The sequence below is a fragment of the Phyllostomus discolor genome, chromosome 7 (assembly GCF_004126475.2).
Source record: "Phyllostomus discolor isolate MPI-MPIP mPhyDis1 chromosome 7, mPhyDis1.pri.v3, whole genome shotgun sequence".
NCBI lineage: Eukaryota > Metazoa > Chordata > Mammalia > Chiroptera > Phyllostomidae > Phyllostomus > Phyllostomus discolor.
In genome coordinates, this window is record NC_040909.2 from 6960060 (window position 1) to 6982290 (window position 22231).

At 49.6% G+C, this 22231-nt stretch overlaps 1 protein-coding gene, 1 long non-coding RNA gene and 1 other non-coding gene across 4 annotated transcripts in view; 2 read left to right on the forward strand and 1 right to left on the reverse strand.

Annotated features, from left to right (window-relative positions):
- The window catches only part of SACM1L (SAC1 like phosphatidylinositide phosphatase), a 41396-nt gene extending 27541 nt beyond the window's left edge, over positions 1 to 13855 (reverse strand). Inside the window, exons 1-3 of the mRNA XM_028518192.2 lie at positions 13703 to 13855; positions 3286 to 3383; positions 559 to 633 (exon numbers count right to left, since the gene is read on the reverse strand). Of these exons, the coding sequence (XP_028373993.1) occupies positions 559 to 633; positions 3286 to 3383; positions 13703 to 13752 (223 nt within the window). The 5' untranslated portion in view covers positions 13753 to 13855. The remainder of the gene's footprint in view (positions 1 to 558; positions 634 to 3285; positions 3384 to 13702) is intronic.
- Positions 13856 to 13973: 118 nt separating this feature from the next.
- LOC118501550 lies at positions 13974 to 15071 on the forward strand. 2 transcript variants are annotated; one of them, XR_004904170.1, is made up of 2 exons: positions 13974 to 14295; positions 14855 to 15071. It is a non-coding gene; the product is annotated as an uncharacterized LOC118501550 (long non-coding RNA). The 2 variants fall into 2 exon arrangements; XR_004904171.1 differs by having other exon boundaries at positions 14021 to 14187.
- Positions 14136 to 14208, forward strand: TRNAR-ACG. The gene has a single exon. It is a non-coding gene; the product is annotated as a tRNA-Arg (tRNA).
- Positions 15072 to 22231: the final 7160 nt, after the last annotated feature.

The window sequence follows — 22231 nt, forward strand, 5'->3', positions numbered from 1 at the left end:
TCTCTCCTGGAGCGTGTCACACTGGACTGCAGTCCTTTACTGCTGGATGCCTCTCCCGGGCTGTACAGTGTGGGCGGACGGGACGTGCCTCCTTCGTGACTGAGCCTCCAGCACAGCACCTAGGGATTTTCTTCCAGTTCAATGAGATGAACTTGGGATACACAAAATCACTTTCCTAGTGACTCGGAACCACATAATATTCTCTAACATGCACTGTGTCTCACTCAACTCAGAGGAAGGTGAAGGCAGAATACTCTGGTCCTTGAACGTATTAAAATTTTTAGTTAAATACTCTCAGAATTTATGAAAAATGTTTAGTTAACTAGAGATTTCAACTCTAGTTGAAATAAAACCAAAAACACATTTCTTTTTTAACAGAATCTCAGGCTGAAAAATTTAACCATTTGATGTATATTACTTTTAGAAATTAATGGCAAAACCCTAGTCCCCAGTTTACTGCATAAAGCATGACATGAGAAGCATGCCTTCATCTCTCATACACTAATTGTGTCCATCTGATTAACCTTCCTTGCCCGTTGGAGCTTGTTGGTTCCTTACCTGCCACCAGGTGGATCGTGCCCAGTATGCCAAATATCGGTCTCGTGACAGCTGAAGGAGGAATGTCTTTCTTGACTTTAAAGGAAAAACAGAATCACAGAACACAGTCACCAACAGAACGGGAAATTTAATTTGATTTCAGCAGCTTAACGAAGTCAGCACGGACGACTAGCCCTCAGAAAGCAGTCTCCCTGCACGCCGGCAGGACTTAAAGTAAAGCCGCCCGTCCGCACTGCACGGGAAGCGCTCTGCCCGCCCAGAATATGGGTCGAAAGCAACACTCTCCAGCATCCCCATCAGGTACACTGTGGACTACTTCTAATGTCCACTTTCAACTAAATGTACTCAACCTCTTGCCACAAAGTAAGGCTTTATCCCTTTAAGAGAATTAGATAGTAAACACACACACACACCCACAAAATAAATAAATAAATACATAAATAAATAAACAAACAATAAAGTTAAACTAAAAAGAAAGGAAATGGAAGAGGGCCGGACATGACCCTGACCCCGCCACTCCACTAACGAGCGCACACGGGACCTGCCTGTCCACACCTAAGCAGGTGGGCGGCGCAGGTACCGCCCCGAGGGGGCCAGCAGAAGGAAGGGCCTCCTCCACGGGCCGGACCCATGCAGGTAAGCAGGGAGGCCCCATCACGGGCTGCGACTTTACCAGTAATGCCCTTATGAACAAATTACTGGTGATCCATTAATCTCAGATTACGGGGTTCGTTTCATAATTGTTAAACTTATAGCCAATATGTTTCACGGAACACGTTTTGTAGAACCCTAGTTCAGGGAAAAATGCCCCGTCAAAGAAGCTTCGCCCACCCACCCCCGAGTTACCACCACTCTCCCTGGCCCAGGGACCGCCAGAGCACAGGCGGAGAGGGAAGGCTCTGGGCCCGCAGGAAAACCAGGCTGTCCCCCGTTGACTCCTGGCTCCCCAGACTTGCGTGGCCCTACCCTTTTTCTTTCAGCCACAGCCGAGTCATCATCCTAGAACCCATTCTGAAACACTGCGGTAAACCCAAGTTCTTTCTCTTAAAGGCAGTCCTATTTTTCTGAAGAAAGTAATTCTGAACAAGGTCTAAAACGCGCTCCTGTTCCCTCAGTGATTCAATGTGTGTAGCAGCGCTACGCCACAACTAACTGACGTGGAAAACGAGAACACCAGCGCAACGAGAAGCTGCGAGAAAATCCTGAGTGTGCTGAGATCATCCGATAAACTTAAGGACAGAGTGCTGTAAGTTACATTAACTGGGGTGGAATTGCAGTGAAACTGTGGCAATTTCTGAGAAACCAGGTTAGCGTCTCGTGGAAGAAGGAGACCCCTCTCTCGCACAGCCTGCACGTCCAGCAGGCAGAGAAACTGTGAGCGGTCACGCCCTCACCATTGCCGGCTTACGGCCCGAGCACCTCTTCCCGTGCCTGCTGCAGGGTGGGTGCTGCTATCGTCTTTACACCCACACTGCTCGTGACCGTCAGCTTCCCCCACTCGAGTGGGGTCTGCAGCCTCTACCCACGGATTCAGTGTCACTGAAAAGTCAGAGATAACTGAAAACGCGTCCGTACTGAACAGCTTCAGTAAGACACTAGGCCGCACCAACGCGGTGTAAGAAAGCAGTGTAATTCAACGTTACCAGAAGGCCACGACCACTGGTTAAAACCAATCATCTCCCTTAGGGGAGCAGCCACCAGGCAGTGGCAAACTGTCAGACTAAGAGCTCTCTGATTCCATTTGGTCAAGTAAAAACTATACATGTGGTCCTTACCAAAAAAACCGTGTAACCAAGGAAACTGAAGTGTACAGTCATACCTTTCTACACTTCATTATCCTGTGCAAAATATTTTCATATTTCACTTCATCCAGTCAAAGAATAATTACTGTTTACTAAATGCCTACTATATGGTTATTCAAATACTGTACAGCTCAGTGGATTGAGCACTGGCCTGCGAACCAAAAGGTCATCGGTTCAATTCCCAGTCAGGGCACATGCTTGGGTTGCAGGCCAGGTCCCCAGTAGGGGGTCGTGCGAGAGGCAACCAACTGAGGTATCTCTTGCACATCGATGTCTCCCTCCTTCCCTTCCCCTCTCTCTAAAAGTAAATAAACAAAATCTTTTTTTAAAAAGAAAAAAACACAACAATTCTGTCTAGGGGTGAATTTTTAAACAAATAAAATAGGAAATTCTAAACATGATATCACATGGTACATTAATTTGTTACCAAAATTATTCTACATTAGTCAGAAATCCATGTTCTACACAACTGAAAAAAATTGTTTTTTAAACCCCAGAGAAACAAAACCAAAATATAACAGGAGAGATGGGTAAGATAGATAAAGCTTAGAAACATCATTTGCCTAAAACTTGTGTTATTAGCTAAAACTTGTGTTTTAGGCAAATGATGTTTATATTATTTTTTATTCATTAAATTACCCTCACAATCATGAATATTTTAAAAAACAAAAGCAGCTATTAAAATTCCATGCACGTAATGCTAACAAATAAGAAATAATTGTTTCTAAGTCCTTACAGAGGGTAAAACTGTCAAGATCGTTTTTCCTCTCCACAGAAGGAAGAAAGCGTAAACACCAGACGAGGGGAAAGAACCACAACTTGTAAGACCCTCAGAGGGGCGCAAACCGACACCCCCAGCTGACTTGAGGGTGGCAGTGGAGATGCGGGGTCTTTCTCGGGCCCCCTGGCCCCGCCCGGGAAGTACCTGCGAGGGTGACCTCCGTGGACACGCGGTCGATGATGAGCACGTCATCCGCCCCGTCGTCACAGGCCTCCACGTAGAATTTTTCGGGTGTGATGTGCCTGGGAGAGATGCAAGACCGCGTGTGAGTCAATAACCCAAGTGCAACACAGACTGCTGAAAGCTCCTCAGCCGGGTTTAAACCTGAAACAACGTTAAAACAGCATCGGCCGGGTTTAAACCCGACGCCATCCCCCGGCTTTGGAGTCGACGAGACTGGCGCGCATGCTCCCGGGCGCAGCGCCGCTGTTTTCACTTGTGTATTTAACGCTGACAAAGTGTTACTTCGCTGTAGAACCGCCAACTTGACTTACACAAGGAAATCACAGTAAATTCTAATTTACTATATTCCATGTGGTGCAGAAGGCAGGAAACACAGCAGTTGGCTGCATGGCCTGCAGGATGAGACTGCCTGCGCTGTGTGACCCCGGGCCAGTTGCTCCTCCTCTCTATTTTTCAGTTCCGCTATCCGTAAATACGGTGATAGGTACCAGACTCATCAAGCAGTGCTGGTGTGAGGATACAATGAACTAACCTTTGACAAGCATTTATAGAACGACATCTGACACACTGTAAGCAAGATCTAAGTATTACTTAAAAGTACAGGGAAACACATTTTTAATAAAACATTTCCAGGAAATTATTTAATAAACTACTTTAACATTCAGGCATTTTTTGTTTGTTTGTTTAGTGAGTTAGAATGCCACTTTAAAAAATGAGAAAAAAACACTTTCTCATTCCACAAAATGAAAAATAAAAACCAAGGGGGTAAAGTCAGGGTTGGGACAGATAACACAAAACACATGCGGCTTTGTAACCAGGGCCCAACAAGTAGCTGTCGGGTCCTCAGGGGGTGACCTGAGTAATGCGGGCAAGCAATTTAAGCATCGCCAGGGAGGGTCTCAGGTCACATTAGGGAGGAACAGAAAACAACAGAGTGAAATGCAGATCCGCAGGTGCGAAAACAACGCAGACCACTAAGGGGGGCACAAGAGGAAACTTAGAAGCAGGAGAAAAGGAGACAGTTACCTACAAAGGAGTTCCCGTAAGACTGTCAGCTGATTTCTCAAAAGAGACCTTACAGGCAAGAAAGGGCTGGAAAGAAGTATTCCAAGTTATGAAAGGCAAGGACCTACATCCAAGATTGCTCTATCCAGCAAAGCTATCATTTAGAATGGAAGGGCAGATAAAGTGCTTCCCAGATAAGGTCAAGTTAAAGGAGTTCATCATCACTAAGCCCTTATTATATGAGATGTTAAAGGGATCTATCTAAGAAAAAGATGATAAAAAATATGTATAGTAAAATGACAGCAAACTCACAATTATTAACAACCACATCTAAAACAACAACAAAATCTAAGCAAACAACTAGAACAGGAACAGAACTACAGAAATGGAGATCACATGGAGTGTTATCAGAGAGGGAGTGGGAGGGGGAGAGAGGGGGAAAAGGTAGAGAGAGTAATTAGCATAGCTGGTAGGTAGAAAATAGACAGGGGGAGGGCAAGAATAGTAAGAGAAATGTAGAAGTCAAAGAACTTATACATACGACCCATGAACATGAACTAAGGGGGAAGAGAGTGGGTGGGAGAGGGTGTGCAGGGCGGAGGGGAGTGAAGGGGGGAAAATGGGACAGCTGTAATAGCATAATCAACAAAACATATTTTAAAAAAAGAAAACAAAGGTACAGGGAGATTCTGGGGGTGGGAGTGGTGCTCAATCTTCTTGAGGATTAAATGAAACAACAACAAAGGCACAACTGTGATCAAAGAGAAGGAACAACAACAGAAAGAAGCGCTGAAATATCCAACAGCCATGTTGTTGGACTGTTTAATCCCTGAAGGATAATAATTTCTAACTCAGAATTCTACACATAACCACACTACCCAACAAGTGCAGTGACAGAATGAAACCATTTCAGATGAGCCGTATCTCCAAGACGCCTCTTCCACTCCTTAGGAAGTTGTGTGTTTTTTTTTCCTTCACAAAAATGGAGTAAATCCAGAGTTAGACTTGGAATCCAACACAGGAGAGACACAAAAGAAATTCTCACAAGGACGGCACAGAGAGGCGCCAGGACAGTGGCCGTGCGGCAGGCCCGGGAGCAGCCAGGCCGGGGGGTGTGGGGGGTGGGGGGGGGAGCGCGGGGGCAGAGGCTCCCAGAGGTCAGTGAGCCTCAGGTCGGACACGCACTGCCAGTTTCCTGACACATCTGGAAGGAGTTTCACTCTGAAACCGAGGATTAATTAGTGATAGAGACATTGAAAAAGCCAAGTAAATGTAAAGAAACAACCACTTTTAACTCCAGGAAAAAAAAATGTTATGAGATAATGTAATTAAAATATCCCACTGACTTCATCTGAATCCGGTCCACACAACCATAACCAGCGTCTCACTGTGACCACACTGAGGGGAGAAGGGAGAGAGTGGCATAAAAGCTAAACTCTCATCTTCCGCAGTAGGAAGTCATCAGAAGACTAAAATGGAAAGAAATCAGGAAACGGTGGTATAAGCATGTTCACAAATTCAGAGTAAGATACCTGAAGAAATCAGGAAAGAAGTCGGAAGTGGATGTCTCCAGGCAGGAGGGCCTGGGGTTGCAGGGGCTGCAAGGGTATGCAGAGGTGTGCAAGGGCTGCAGGGGCCGCAGGGGTGTGCAGGGGCTGCAAGGGTATGCAGAGGTGTGCAGGGGCTGCAGGGGCCACAGGGCTGTGCAGGGGCTGCAGGGCCCGCAGGGGTGTGCAGGGGCTGCAGGGGCTGCAGGGCTGTGCAGGGTGATGCTCTTTTATTATCAGCTTTGTGTCCTGTCTACTGTTAAACCGCACACATGTACGAAGTTAAAATGACCATTAACCTTTAAAATGTGCTAAAATGAGAAAAAGAAAAAGAAGTGCGATCGTGGGATCACGGCAGAGAGTTGCCGCCCGAGGGCTCCGGGATTCCGCTGGATGTCACCTCCCAGGGAGATGCTGCCGGAATCTCGGCTGCTGGTGCTGCCACCACCAGGGTAGCTGATAATGTCACTGAAAATGGCCGAAGAACTGGGGCGATGGTGACAAGAACAGGGACTGCCCGCTAATCGACGTTTCTAACAACAGTCACGACGGGTAATGACTCGGAATCCCACTGGTCACGAGAGCAGGTGCCACCCCAGCGCACAGTCACCTGCATGTCCCTTGGCTGTCTGCCTCTTTTTCCCTTCCCCTTCCCACCGCTCTTTAATTGGCGTCGTAGAGATGGGAAGTTCGTCTGCTTTACGGGGTAGACTTTATTCTGTGAGTGTTACGCTGCCCAGCTTCCATTTCAGAAGGCAGCAAAGTAACCTGAACCCTCCAGCGCCGGCTGTCAGAAACACCTGAGCAGACACGCAGCGGTCTGGTGTCTGCTGGCGCCTACGGCTTTATTCCTTTTGTCTTTCATCTCCACCAAACAGGCTCCTAAGTCTGCAGACAAAGTCTCTACGTTTATCCAGTCCCCGTGGTATTTTTCACACAGGACGGCGGCAAAAGTTCCAATCAATGTTCTTAGGGACGAGGGCAAAGACCTACATGAAGCTGGTTTTCACATGTGGCCCTTGACTGATGTTTTCTTTGGCTCAGAGGCAGAGTCCACAGAATCTTAACACTGGTTTTCTTTCTCCTAGCTAAGGAAAGGTCTTGACGGGAATGTTCATTGGATCTGACGTTATAATGTAACTAATAAGAGGAGGAGGAGGAGGAGGGAGTATGTGTTTTCTCTGATTAGAAAGTCTACAGTGAGTCACTTTCAAGATGAAGCCAAGTTTGCCAAGAGTTTTTCAGAATTAACCCGTCAGCAGGCCACACCAGGTTCTCGGTGTAATACACACATGGAAACCCGGACGGGAGACTCAACGATAACTAAAAATCTGGGGCAAAAATCCTCTCCCGACAGCAGAAAGAGCAGCTCTCACTTGCTGTGACGTCTCCCATTTCCGTAACACTCTCCCACATCACTTGTTTTACGAAACAGATTTCAGAAGCTAAGACAAGGGGAACCCCTCCAAGAACATGACTTGCTCGTTACCTGCGCTGTTGGTAACAAATCCCTAAAGGTCGAAGCAACGCGGCATCCTGGGAAGAGCACGGTCCTCTCCGAACACGCCCGGGAGGCGGGGAGAATCCGATGGGTATGAACTACCCCCTGCCCCTAACCGAACCAGAGCACTGGCTTCTTCTTTCAAGGCGGGATTCGGCATCAACACAGAGCGCTGGTTTCTGCTAGGATGGCGCGTGTTTTGGGAGACGGGTAAAAATAACATAATACGGCAGTGACAATTACTTCCCATTGACAGCGTTCGTCTGGTTGACTGTGTTCCTTTTACGGGTTACTGCCCAAGTATGGGACAAAAAAGAAAGAGAAGCCACAGGGAACTAAAAATTAAATTCAACAAAAGCATTTCTTACTATTACCTTTAACTAAATGCACTTCATCTTCCGGCCACGTGGTATTCAATAGCTTTTAAGAGTGCTTTTAAAAAATCATCCTCGTTAAACTTTTAAAAAGCAACATAATTATAATAGAACCATCACATGTCACTTTTATTTTCTGTCAGTGCTGGCAATGTGGTTTGCCAGTGTCTGAAAACATATTTTTTCTCCCCTGTAACATTTATACATTTCAGGACACCGATCTCTTCAAAATCCTGTCAAATCACAATGAGTAAAAGTAACCTACTTCACAAATACTATTTGCTGACCTCACACCCATTAGAATGGCTATCATCAAAAACAAAACAAACAAAAAACCCCAGAATACCCAATGCTGGTGAGGATGCGGAGAAACCGGAACCCTGGGGCACCGCTGGCGGGAACATGAAGCGATGCAGCCGCCACAGGAAACGTGCGGTGGCTCCGAGGACAGGGGCAAACAGAACCGCCGCACGATCCGGCAACGCCGCTTCCGAGCGCACACGCGGGATTGAAGGCGGGCCTCGAGGAGATGTACACGCCCGTGCTCACGGCGGTGTGACAGGAGCCAGGAGACGGAAGTAAACTAAGCATATTCATCGACAGATGAATGAACAAACAAAACGCAGTATACACATAAAATATTATTCAGTCTTAGGAAGGAAATTCGGACACACATGCTGTAACATGGACGTACGTCACGCTGTGTGAAATGAACTAGTCACCAGGACACACGCCGTGTGCTCCCACTTATGGGAGGTACTCAGTCAAATCCACGGCCACGGAGAGTGGAAGGGTGGCTGCCGGGGGCGGAGAGCACGGGGAGCTGCTGGAAGGGCCCAGAGTTTGGTTCTGCAGGACGGAGGGTCCTGGAGATGGACGGTGGTGACGCGGAACAGGTGACTGTGCTCGATGCCCCTGAAGTGTGCACTTACAATGGCTTTGTGCTTTGTGTATTTCACCACAATTTAGACCAACAACGACAAAATTACTACTTGCACAGGAGCACAGTGACTGTCCTGTCAGAAAGCTGTAGCAAGAACATACTTCCCCAAAAATCTTACAGCAAGAATTAAATCAGAGTCTTAATGGTCGAATCTACCACCTCGCTAGTTGGAAACACACAGGCATAACATTTCCCCAGACTGGCTAAGAACAAAGTAAGAACTCAGTCAGTAAGGAAGGGTCCTGTGAGCCCACTACACCCACACCCAGTGGGTGCTGCCGGCACCCCCATCTCCCCCCCCCCCCCGCCCGGGTCCCGGCTGTGCCTCCCCCACGGAGTGACTCTTGGGCGCCTCTCCTACAACCAGGTCCGTCCGTTCCAGGCAGCCCAGGAGCCCAGCCCGATCCCAAACCCACGCTGATATTTCTAGGAAGCCAATTCACTTTAATTCCCTCTTCTTCTTCAATTCCTGGAGGTCCCACCTACTTCCTATTCTCTGTCCGCCCTAAAATGCATTCTCTCCAAAAACCAGTCTCCTCCATACGACCAGACCTAACTGCCGCCTCATTGGAAGCCTCACCCACAGCAGACCCTTCCGGAGCCCCAGGCACCCCCGAGGATGCTCTGCTACCTGCACGCTCCGGTCCTCGCTCAGCCAGCCCAGCCCTAAAACACCTGTTGGAGAGCGAAAGAACCAGCAGGACAGCTGGTTGAACTTGCAGGTTGCCAGGCCCCAGGAGGCCTGACGTGGGGCTCCGGAATATGCGTCCAAAACAAGCACAGCAAGCGATGTAACGCAGCCTGGCCCTGACCCACACTGGCGGCCCGAAGCCCCGCCCAACCAGGGCCTTAGAGACAAACCCCCGATCATCCGTGCCTAAACTTTCAGGGACAACCTTAGCTTCCCTGAGCCCTCCCTTGGAGGAAGACATGTGAATACCCTGAATGCTCACCGCACTAAGCAGACCACAGACGTCTGCGTCACACTGTAGCTTAGTTGAAGTTGACATCTGCTCTCGGGGTTGACTCATACCTGCAGACTGACCTCGCAGCTACGACGGTCTTTTGAGAAGAAAGGCAGCTTCCTATGGGAGGAACCGACAGTTCTTCACAGGCAAACTGCAGCCTGACTCACTTTCTAAAGCACTGCACCCATTTCGGCTGACCTTTTAAAAGATTTTTTTTTAAATGTTTTGAGGCCCGACTGGTGTGGCTGGGTGGGGTGGACGTTGTCCTGCAGACCAAAGTCCCCAGTCTGAGTCCCGGCCAGGGCTGCAGCCGGGGGTGCGGGCCAGGTCCCAGGCTGGGTGCGTGCGAGAGGCCGGCAGCCGATGTTCCTCTCACACACGGGTGTCTCTCCCGCTCTCTCCCCCCTTTCCCCCCTCGCCAAAAATAAATAAATAGAATCTTTTTAAAAAAAAAAAATGCTTTGAATGTTTCCAATCATAGATTTGTTGCAATTACTTTGTAATTTCAAATTTACCATTGTCCAACATTATCCATCTATACACAAATGGCTTCTAAGGAAAGAAGGAGTCTCAGGATAGGCTATTGAGAACTGCCTGGATGTCTAAAAAGTATGAATTTTAAATTCTACACAAATCAAAATTCTATTTTCTATATTAAAAATCCACATGAACATGTCAACTACTCTCAACGGTAAGCGACTCACTTCCCTCCCCGACGCGTTCGCGTCTGAGGACGAAGGCAAGAGCGATCTGGTAACAGACGAGGGTAATCTGAATCACGCAGGGCAATGGAAAGATCCCTGGACGGGGCCTGCCGAGTTCCAAGGCCAGTTCTGCCGTGGCTGGGCTGCGTGACCCGACTGCGGGGCCAAGGGCAAGTATTTCCCCGTCTCTCGCACCGATGGAGGATACACATCAACCGATGACCTCACGGAGCCACGGGAAGTGCATCAATGCATGTACATGAAATGACTTATAAGTTGCTGCTACTTCAAAAGACTATATTCCAAATTCCTCCAGATGGTTCGATTTTTGGAGTGCTGGTAGGTGTCCTGCACTGGAAAGTTCCTTCCGTTTACTCAGGTGATTCACTGAGGGTCCTCTCTGCACAAGGTTTTACACTAGGTACCGAGGAGGAGCAGAGAAGAGATCAAGGTTAAGGTGCTTCTAGCATGTTCCACATGTTTGCAGCCTAGTTGGGGTTGTTACAGTGATTTCATCGACAGTGCCGTGGACTGACTGCTGTGCCTCTCAGCCCTCTGGTCCACCGAGCAGTAAGTATACTTACTCGATTCCAGGAGGCAGAGTGGGCAAACCACACGGGCGCTGAGTGTCTCGTCCCTGTGCCAGTAGACTGACAGCTCAGGGAATGGAAAGATGTGGGAAAAAGGGCTCAACAGAAAGTGAGTGCCTGTTAAGGACGCTGGTTATGTCATATATGCTCTCTTTCAACCCTCAAAATAATCCTATGAAATAGTAACATTCTCATTTTATGGACGGAAAATCATCTTAGAGAGATAAGCAACGTGGTCAAGACACAAAGCAAGTGACAAGGTCGGGAACAGAACCTAAGCCTGTTCTCACTGAAAAAGCCTGCTGTCTCCCAGCTCCATCATGGATGGATCAGCAGGTGAAGAGGGGAGAGAGGAAGACGGCATTCAAAATAAGCCCAAGCTTGAAGCTAAGAGAAATCCCCAAGTCTGGTAGAAGGGGGGCGGGGGAGCATCAGGCAGTTTGCGGAAATAAAGTTAAGGCAAAGACTGTGACGAGACTGAAAGTCCAGGTGGCTAAAAAACGGGCACTTAGTCCTATAGGTTTACAGAATGGAACTGGAGACTGTAAGGAGGGGAGCGGAAGATGAAACCAGAACAACACGGAGGGAGAACTTCACAGCAGGACTCAGGTGGACTGGAGGAAATGCATGGCATGATGGGGAACAACTTATTTAAAACCCCAAGCACTTCAATACTTAAGTAAACCTGGTAGTAATGCTTCTGTAATAAAATATTATCAAACTATCTCTTGCATGCTCCTTAAAACACATCCCGAGACACATTTTTTAAAACAGCTGTGTGTCCTCCTAATTCTGATGCGGGCTGGAAACTACTCCCCCCACCCCACATGCATCTGAAAAAAGAATTCTTAGCTCAGGCCACATTTAAAAACCCTGGACACGTGGCCTCAGAGCAGGAAGGGCCAAACGGAAGGAGTAACCGGGGAGATGGCAACTCCCAAACTCCTTGGTCAAGAAAAACAAAGTTGCAAACAAGTGGTATCTTCATATTTCCACAAGCACTTAAAACTGTTTGTCAAGGAAAAAAGGGCTGACAGATTAGAGGATGACTTTCACATGACCCTAGATTTACTTTCCTCCCAAATTTAGTTTCCACTTCTCACACAAATCAATACGAAAGAAAGCATCAGCCTCATCGCTGAAGGGCCAAATGTCCTTTCTTTTACGGATGCAGAGCTTTTAGTGTTTTTGGTTTTTTTGGTCCGGACTGGAGAATTTAGTGCTTCTTTGGCAGTTCAAGTTCTCCTCCCATTCAGCCTTCCCCACAGGAAAATTCAGTTGCATTCCGTAACCTAACTCCGAGCTGCAGCAAGCCAAGGCTCGGTATCGCCTGAACACATCTGAGACGGGGAGGAGGATCATATTAAACCCTTTAGTAACTATCAGATAGACGGCAATAACCTAATTAGCCAGCAGAGCACAGGTGGCAGGGGCCCAGCCAGTACTCTGGTCAAAGGCACTGATGGACTCCCTCACCAAGAAGGTGATTGGTCACCTTGAGAAGGGGAACTGGGAGAGGACAAGGCAACTTGGCCAGGAAAACCTGGAGGGAAGTGTGCAGCTGGGGCTTTCGAGGAGAACTACAGTAAACAGAAGTGGCAAAAGGAGCGGGCTCCGAGGAAGGTCATCATCATCTTTTCCACACAACGTCTGATGTCAAAACGACCTCACTCCCAATTCTGCAACCCTAACTTGAAAGTGGACCTTTGAGAAAGTGAGGCGAGCGTGAGGTTCTGGGGAGCACTGGAAGGGCCCAAACCACATTCCGAGACTGTCTTCACAGCCCTGCAAAGGGAGGAGAGAGGGTACCTGTGTCCAAGTACCAAGGTATTTTAACTTCTGCAGGGAGGAATGAACTCCTCAAAGGTTACATCTGCTTCGGCTGCCAATGGCATTCTCAGACCTCAGCCACTGGATCCTCAGCCTAGAGCTAAGGCATTAAACACAGTGAGGACAAAGGTGCTCACAGATGAGAGTGTAGGGGCCAGATGGTAATGCTAAGGGAAATACGTGTTTTTATTGGTCCAGGACGAGCCAAGAACCTTACGAATACCTAATTTACAACCCTATCAACCAGAGTCTATTTCTCAAAGCCTCATGCACTTGGCCTTACGGAAAAGCCAATCTGCAGTGCCAAAATTCTCGACATTTGCCTCTGGCTAGCAACCTGGACTTCAGAACCTGCTTTTACGCTTTAGCTCTGTAATATTTAAAGCCAAGTAAATTTTTCAGGACCGTAAGAGTACTGACTTGACTTTACTACTTTTTCCTACTCTTTTTCGTTTTTCTGCATCCTGAAGACGAGTCAAGCCAAGCTTCGATGCCCAAATGCTTGTCGATTTGTGTGCGGGCTCCAACGTGGTGCTAAGGGCCCATTAAATAAGAAACTTTCGCTGCTGAGCGATAAGGACAAATTTAGCCGCCACCTCTCAAGAAACAAAAAAATAATAAAGTGGGGAGGAACGTGAAGGGCTGCCTCTTCGGCCTGCAGCTTCGCTCTCTCGCCAGGGGCGCGGAGGCCGAGCGAGACGTAGGAAAACTGGCCAGACTGTCGCTCCCAGGCCTGTGGAGACTCGGGCGGGGCCTTGGGGCGGCCGCGCCGGGCGAGGAAGGCAAAGAGTCCGAGGGACTCCCACACCCGCCCGCCGCCCAGGGACTCGGGAACCTTCCCCTGGGCCATCGGCCCACACCTGCCACCGCGCCCGCTGCCCCTTTCGGTCAACGGCCTCCCGCCTCCGGGACTCACAGATTCAGCCGCTCGTAGGTTGTCGCCGCCATCCTGCACGTCGCCGCCATCCTGCACCACCACCTCTTTCCTCCTCTTTCCGCCTGCCCCGCCCCGCGCCGCCACCTCGGCTACGGCGCCACCGGTCACCCTGGCGCCGCGGCCGCAGCACCCAGCCTGGCCCCACCCCTCTCCACGCCCCTCCAGGCCGGCGAACGTACGGGACGCGGCCGTGGACAAACTTCCTGCGCACGCCTGAGACGCCGTCCGGCGCAGTGGGGAGGAGCGCAGTGACGTCGCCGCTGCGGATTGGCGGAGCGCGGTTACAGGGGAAAGGAGGAGCCGTAGGTGCTGTAGGCAGGCGCTGCGGCAGAAATGTACTGGTTGTATTAGGAAGCCTGTAGAAGCTGCGTCAAGGGTAATCTACATTGCGAGAGAGGCTTCGGGTAGTACGGGGCCAGTGGCGCAATGGATAACGCGTCTGACTACGGATCAGAAGATTCTAGGTTCGACTCCTGGCTGGCTCGTTACGTACACTCTTTTGCCCTACGTGGGGTAGATGTTCCACAGCTTTCTTAGGAAGTACTGTTAAGGAAAGTAACGAAAGTGTGAAGGTTAAACGTCTTGAATTTTAACGCTACTTTGCCCAAAATGTCATCTTTTTTAGCTGTATTTGGAACGCGGAGTTGTGCGAGGTCATTTGCACATCGCAAAGCGCCCTATTTAAGGACCCACTTGAGGAGTCCCTGTGAATGGGGTACATTGAGGAAAACACACCTGGAACGGGAGCGGTTTTGGAGTGGGGATGGGGAGGGGAGCGCACTGTGGCCGGAGGTTAGCTACCGGAAGTCCCAAAGGCGCGCTGAAGGCAGCTGCTCGGGCCTTTTCCCTGTGGATGGGAAGCCCCAGCGGTGGCGTGCACAGCGGCGCCGCGCCAGGTCCCCGGGGTGGGGTGGGCTCCGGCTCTAACCGCATTGGAGAAGGAACCGCTGCAGTGCGGCTGCGCGCGGCCGAGCGGGGCCCCGCAGTGCGGGCAAGCTGCAGTCCTGTCTTTTGAGAGCGCAGGGCCCTAAAGCAACATGACCCCCAATGCCTTCGGGAAACCTTAAGACGTGGGTATTTTTTGCAGTAAGAAGACCTCAGGTAATCTCGCATATCCCTCTCATGTAATAGGTGTCTGGCTCAAAGACCTGGGGAGGCCCGAAAAGTCTGCAGCTGAGAGGGGACTTGAATCCGGGGAGTGGCTGAGACCTCGAACACTGTCCATTAACCACTCAATCGATCGGTTCATCTGTCCAATATAACGTGTTTTCCTCCTGAGGGAATCACAGAAAATTTGTAAACTATAGAAAATTACTCGGAATAAAAATAATGCCAGTTCTCCTCTCGAGATTATTGTTATTAGCGTAATAATTTCTTCCCTCGAGGCTCCCCCCCCCCCCCCCCGCTCTTGTAATATGGGTCTATCCACACATGTATTTTTCAGAATTTGTGCTTCCTTTTTGTCTCCTTGGGGTTTTTTTGCCTGAAATTTAAGGTCATTAAATATTCTTTGAAGATATCTCATTAGAGAACTAGATACTTTAAGATTACTCTTGTTGGGAATTTGGGTTATCAGTTTAACACTTTTCAAAAATAATTCCGTATTGAATTATTTCATACATGTCTAATAAATTTCTAGATGTAGAATGATCAGGTGGATATTTTTAAGGTCCATTTTATGGGCATTTTTACCCCATGGTACGTACTTTCAAATTGCCTTCCAAAAAAAATTAAGCCAATAAACACTTCCACCAATTAACATGTTTCCTTGCACACTAACCAGCACTGTGCATTATAATTTTCATTATGATTTCTTTGCAATTTTCATAATTGAAGAACTTCCTTTTACTTAGTGTGTGTGTATATATATATATATATATCACTTGATGTATGTGTCTCTTGATACATGCATTCAGTGTTTTCTTGCAGATTTGTTGGACTTTTTAATATATAAAGGGTTTGAACTCTTTGGCTATCATACCCATTGCAATCTGTACATTGTACTGCTTCCTTATAATATTTTGCATCTACAGTAATTTTCACTTTCGTGTGTTCCAGTGTACCACTATTCTCCTTTATAGTGTCTTCTGTGCACATGTGCTCTTTTCATACTGTTTAGTGTTTGTGTTATTTTTTTCCACTTACTGTTAGTTCACTTGTAATTTATTTTGTTGGCCATCCCAATGCAGAAATCATTGAAGTCTTAAAGCCTGTCACTCTTATTGAGCAATTAAGAGCTCTAAGCTTTTTACTTGGGCTTATTCCATCCTAACCCAATTCCCTGAGGGAAGTTCTGCTGGCCCCATTTTGAAATATCAGGGAACTAAATTTGCATGAAGTCATTGAGCAATTAGGTAGTGGAGCCTGAGTTAGGCCTTGAATCTGTGCTCTTGACCCCAAGGCTCTTCTGCCCATGGGCTTACTATTCGCCGGAGGGTGACCACATGCGTGGACCCGGGGCCATTCCCTGTCTGGGCACGAAGGGTGATCACATGTGCACTTCACCTCGTCCCCCTTGCCAATTAGCAATCAGAAGACCTCATCTCTAGTCCTGATGATGCTCCTACTCACCAGCTCTGGGCTCTGGGACGTTTCCTCTCCTTTAATAAAATGGGCAGCCTATCCGGTGAGGCTTTAAGAAAAGAATGCTTCCAGCTGAACAGCCTCTGCTGGGCAGAGGGCACCTGCGTGGGCTTCTCTGCACACATCACCACGGAGAAGTTCTGTCACCACAAAACTAAGAGACACAAAGGTTAACCTTCCTTTGCCAACTGTGTGGTACAACCCACGGCCTTTGTGAGCATTCAGGGAGACTGAAAAGTGGAAACTAATTCACACAGGAACAGGCATTCCTCCTGGGCATTTTTAGGTGCCAAGCAAGCCGAAATTGGATTGTTAGGAAAGCAGCGTTCAGGATAAGAAACCGGCCAGGGATCGGTGAGAGAAATTGACATCTTTAGCCAAGTTTTTCCTATAGTGAAATTATGTTGCCCATGTAAATACAGTTCTTTAATGAAATCTGCCGACAGGCTTTCCATGACAACAGTCCAAGCTGCCAGTGAAGTGTGGTGGCATCATCCAGGCGGTCTCTGCAGCCCCCTTCGGTGTCCATCTGCTACAGGAGAGTGTGGCTCCCAAACGTGGCTCCCATGTATCTACTTTTGACCCATTCAGTCTGTCATTGGGTCTGACCTCCTGCCAAGCCTCCGAATTGGGCAGGTCCCCTCCCCTCCCCTCCATCACAGGCCTGCTGTGGGCTGGGTCCCACAGGGAATGCAGGGTCCGTCTACTGATCAGTTGGTGGGAGGGCCTTGTGCAGCTTTACACACCTGGGGCATCCACGTAACCAGGGCTTTCCCTGGAAGTGTGGCACGCCTAAAGCTGTCACACACCTGGGACCACCTTTTGGATCAGACCTCAGGCTTCTTTTTCTCACTTTTTATTCACTTGTTTTCTATCCAAGGAAAATGCAAACCCTACTTTTAGCAAGGCTTGAGGAAAATGCACCTAATATCCCTGGGATAGACTTTCATTTCCACCAAAAAAAAAATTTGTGGAACACTTTAGCTAAATAATGCCCCCTGCCCCCTGCAAGATGTCTACGTTCTAATCCCTAGAATCTGTCAAGATCTTCGCCGACAAGGTAAAAGAGACTTGATGGGTGTGACTAAGTTAAGGGTCCTGAGATGAGGGCATCTCCTAGACCATCTGGGTGTGCTCGATGTAATCCCACGAGTCCTGGGAAGAAAGCAGGAGGGCTAGAGGTGTGAAGACCGAAGAGGTCACAGTGACAGGACCAGGGCCAGTTCATGTGGGCAGCCTCCGGGAGCTGAAAAGGGCAAGAATGGATTCTCTCCTGGAGCTGCCAGAGGGAATGCGGCTGTGCTGACCTTGACCCTCTGCGGCCACTCTCTCCAGAACTGCAGGGTGAAGTGGAGTTGTCGTAAGCACTAAATGTGTTTATTTGCTACAGAAGCAACAGGAAACCAGTGGAGACTCCCACAGAGACGGGGATAAGCCCCTCATCCCACTCCCAGTTCCAGCTAAGTAGCTTCGTGAACAAATACCCGGAAGGATGAGGTACGCCCCCAGCAGGTGGAGTGATCAGACAGCTGCCCTGGCGTGACATTGCCTGGGACGAAACCTCAGCTCGGCCCACCGGGTGCTCACTGCTTGTGGGTTCATTCACGTTTCTGTGTCTCATTGTCCATAAAATGAGGGATCATAAAGAACACGGTCCTTGGAACAACACCTGCTACACGGTGAGCACACAGTCCGTGCCAGCTGTTACTGTTGGTACTGCTTGAACCGTGGGACTTAAAACCAGACCAGGTTCCCCCCACTGCCTCAGATCCAAGTAGCCCAGAGACCTGAGCCAGCTACTCTTTGGTCATGACTACGCCACCTCCTCCCAACTCCAAGTTCAGGGGTGTCATGCTGATAGCCTACAATTGGCCGTCCTGGGAGTAGGGAGGATTCACATCATAGAAACGAGCAAACATCTCAAATCGGGCTTAATCCCCACCCACCCTCACCTCACCCCAGAGCGGGCTTGCCAGCACACCTCGGCCCAGACTATCCGTTCCCTGACTCTATTTTCATCCCTCGTAGCATCAGGGTCACAGGAGAACAGCAGACCAAGCTCATAAAGTCAGAATAACTGCTCTCTAATTGTTCAAGGAGCTGGTTGAGTTCCTAGTAAGATGCTACTACAATCAGCGCCCTCGTCTCAGATTTCCCGTGTCCTTGGCACAGCAGACGGGGCAGCCACGAGCACCAAACGGAAGCCTCGTCCCTGGAGCAGTGACAGAGAAGTACCTGGGCCCCCTCCCCCTCCCCAAGGACTCTAACCCCACCCTCAGCCCGTTCTCTCTGCCAGTCCACCCCCCTGAGGGTGCCTGCCTCCAGTCTAGAGGGGAACTCGCCTCTGGGACGCTTTGGTCACAGACTCACTGCAAAAATAAATAAGTGAAACAAACCCATACACAAAAGGGAAGGAGCCAAAACCACCACCACAGCAGCACGACCTTAAAGGGTCTCAAGAATAAGGATCCAGCTGAGGAAACTGCCGATTCTTAGAAGATGATTCCGCAAGGGTCTCACATTCCTACGCAGCTTGTGAACTAGGCGCTGACGGCCTGAGTTCCATACTGTCTTTTCAAGGACCTCGGTGTAGTGAACCACCTTGGATGGTCAAGATAGTGTCTCTGGGTGGGGCAAAAGCCAGGCTTTATAAAAGACTGAGGACCCCGGGGCTGGGGTTTCCTCTTGTAGTTACAGGACCCAGGGCTCAGGGAACTGGTGCGAACGCTGATACAGTGAAAGGCTCCTTCCATTGCTATGAGCACCCCACTGTCCACGGTCTCTGACCTAGGAGGACCCCCTGAAACCATGGCACGTGACATTACTGGCTTGTATGTCTAGTCACACGCCACTTACCGATGAGGATACATTCTGACAAAATGCATTAAGTGATTTCGTCGTGGAGGTGGAGCGAACACCAGAGCACAGCTGCACGAACCCAGGTGGTCTAGCCTGCGAAACCCCTGAGCTACATGGTGCAGCCTATGGATTCCAGGCTACAGGCCGGTGCAGCATGTTACTGCACAAAACACGAGATTAAATGCACTCAAGAGACACAGTAAACACGAGATGCGTGAGGCTGCTGCCATGTAACACAGCATACTGTTTGATAGCAAACTCTTTTAAGGTAGAAAAGAATAAACTCTAGAAAGGCAGTAAAAAGCATTGTACAGAAACTGCATAACCTGTGAGAGTCGTTTGCCATCACAACCAAGTACAAGGCGCTGTACACAATTGTCCGTGCTAAAGTTGTTATACAGCGGGCGGGGCAGATCTGTTTACCCGCAGCAGCACCACGAACACAACTGATACATTGCACTGTGACGTCAAGGGCTGCGTCACTAGGTGATAGATTTTTCAGCTCCATCACCATCTTATGGGACCATGTCTGCATAAGCGATCCTCCCCTGATTGAAAACACGGTTATGAGGTGCATGACTAGACAGTACAGTCTCAGCCCCGTCCCAGTTCTGACACCCCTGTGTTCCTTTAAGAATCCAGAGCTCAAAAAGGGGGACCCAATCCAGTGAACAAAAAGCACCGTCCTCCTCCTCTGCACACTACACAAAAGAAGGCCCGGCAGACACCGCCCTGTTGGGAGAGCACTTTAATAGTCTATAAGTTGATGCAGTTTTATTGCCACGGTCTTCTGAATCATTTTACAGTAACACCTCAAATAATTTTTAGTAACAATATTTTGTACAAATTGTAAAATAACAGTGAGTTTTTGAATCATTTCTGCAGGAAAGGAAGAGACAGAAAAATAATTTTGCCCCACGGCTGAAATTGTCATACACGCTGGAAATTTCCCACACCGGTCCAGTTCTGGCTCAGACGGTAAGATAGCTAATAGATTTTATTCATTTTCTTCTATTGCTTTTAAAGGTTAGTTCACATGGTAACTGGGAAATCAGGGCTGCTTGTGGCACCAAGGAGAGTAGGAAGAATTCGGTTTCCTGGCAGACAGGGTTTCACTAACAGGTGCACCAAGCAACAGCGGCTTGGGGTCACGTCTCCCACACGCGCTGCGAGAGTGCCCAGCGGCCCTCACACTTCCACACACACTGGAAAGGCACACGAAGACAGCCTGCAACGGACTGTGAATGACAGAGAATTCTTCCAGGCCTTGCACTCCTGTTTCCCTCCTGCAAGCGGGACTCAAGCCCATGGGAACAGGACAACGGGAGCCCTTGAAGGTGATCAGAATCCTGTGACGACCCCTCCAGCCACCAGGGTGCAACGGCATCAGCTCAGGACTCAGCGGAAAGAGGTCTTCACTCCGGCACTCCCCACGGAGCAGTGGAAGTCCCGCGCCGGGGGACAGGCAATGCCGGGGACAGGACTGCGTTGAGCCCTCCCAGGTGAGACACGAATAGATCTCTCCTCACTCGGTGATTGACATCAGGTGGGGAAACGTCAGACAGACAGACACAGAATCCCGATACAGCCGGCCCAAACGGGGCCACGGGCCTTCCTCAGACCGCCCAGGCAGGTCTGAATGGCCCTGCCTGGGTAGGGTCAGAGCTGGTGGCAGGGGCGAGAAAAAACTGCAGGGCAAAAATGAGGCGAGGGAGAAGGCTGGAGGCTGGCTTTGGGGCCTGGCTTATCAGGCCATAATCCTCCTCATATAATCCCATAATCCTCCCATAATCCTCCTCTCCTCGTCTAGCTATGAAGTGCACGCGTTGCCCAGGGAACCCAGGAAGGGCTGTTTGCTCTTTTACAACGAACTCATTCATTCATCCTGGTCTACCAGGGGCCTGTTTTTCCTTCTAGGTGCCTAGAAGCACAGCCCTGATGCAGTTCTATCTGGCTAGTAGCTCACAGAATATTTCCGATAACCAAGTAGGGGAACACCTCTGCAAGGCTTCCACGCAAGGGCCTGAGCAGGAGGGAACCAAAACGAGAGCCCTGCCCCGTCCCCCGTCCGGGGACGCCGATCGCGAGAGAAGCTGCTCTTCGGATTCCGCCCCATCATTCTCTCACTGCTCTTCAGTGGCACAAAATGCCATACTTGCAGCCAGACCGGAATCACCCCAATCAGGCTATTATTAAATTTCTCATTTAAAAAAATCACACACACTTAACTAGTTACCCAATTTGCAAACCCACGCCTCCTGCCCCTGACAGTGGCTCCGAGGCAACTTCCTTCACCCCATGGGGCTTGCAAGTGGAGCAAAGACGAGCCTGCAAGGCTGGGAACATTCCCAGGCCGGCAGGGGCAGGTGGAGACGCATCGGCCGGCTCCCTGCCCACGGCCCTGCCTGCCCGGGCTGAGCCGGATGACTGGATGGGAAGAGAGGGGTATAATATGACCCCAGGGGGTCGCTGCCCCAGCCCCGTGCACCTCACAGCTTCTCGGGAGGCTCAGCCCGTGAAAAGGAACTAATGAAAGTGCACAACCTGGACAGAAGTGACATGTTGCCAAAGGATCCAGCAGAGTGACTCTAACAAAAACGTCAAACCAGCCCGTGCAGCGCTTCTTACAGGCCAACTGGGTCTGAGTGGGTCACACAACGCGGCCCAGATGGGAAGCGGAGCCCTGCAAGAGGTCTGGGGGTCCCAGGAGGGCTCCACTCACCACCCTCCGAGGCTCGAGTCCCCCAGTGCCCCCTGTGGGGTGCCAGGTGAGGAGGCGGAGAGCAGATGCCAGCTGCACTGCCCCAGCCTGGCTGGCAGTGGTGAGGTGGCCCCAGGGCTCCTGTGACAAGGCTGAGGGGCAAATGGCAGTCAACCTCTTTAAAATATTTATGCACGCACCTTCTTATTGAAACACCGAGGGACCTTGAGCCCCGTCTGGCCTCAGGACTGCGCCACGCAGGGCCAGTTCTGCCTCCTCCGTGCAGAGGTGGCCTTGACATCTTGCCTGTGTGTGGCCCTCGGGGCCCTTGTCACCCTGGGAGCCAGCCAGACGCAATGCACAGC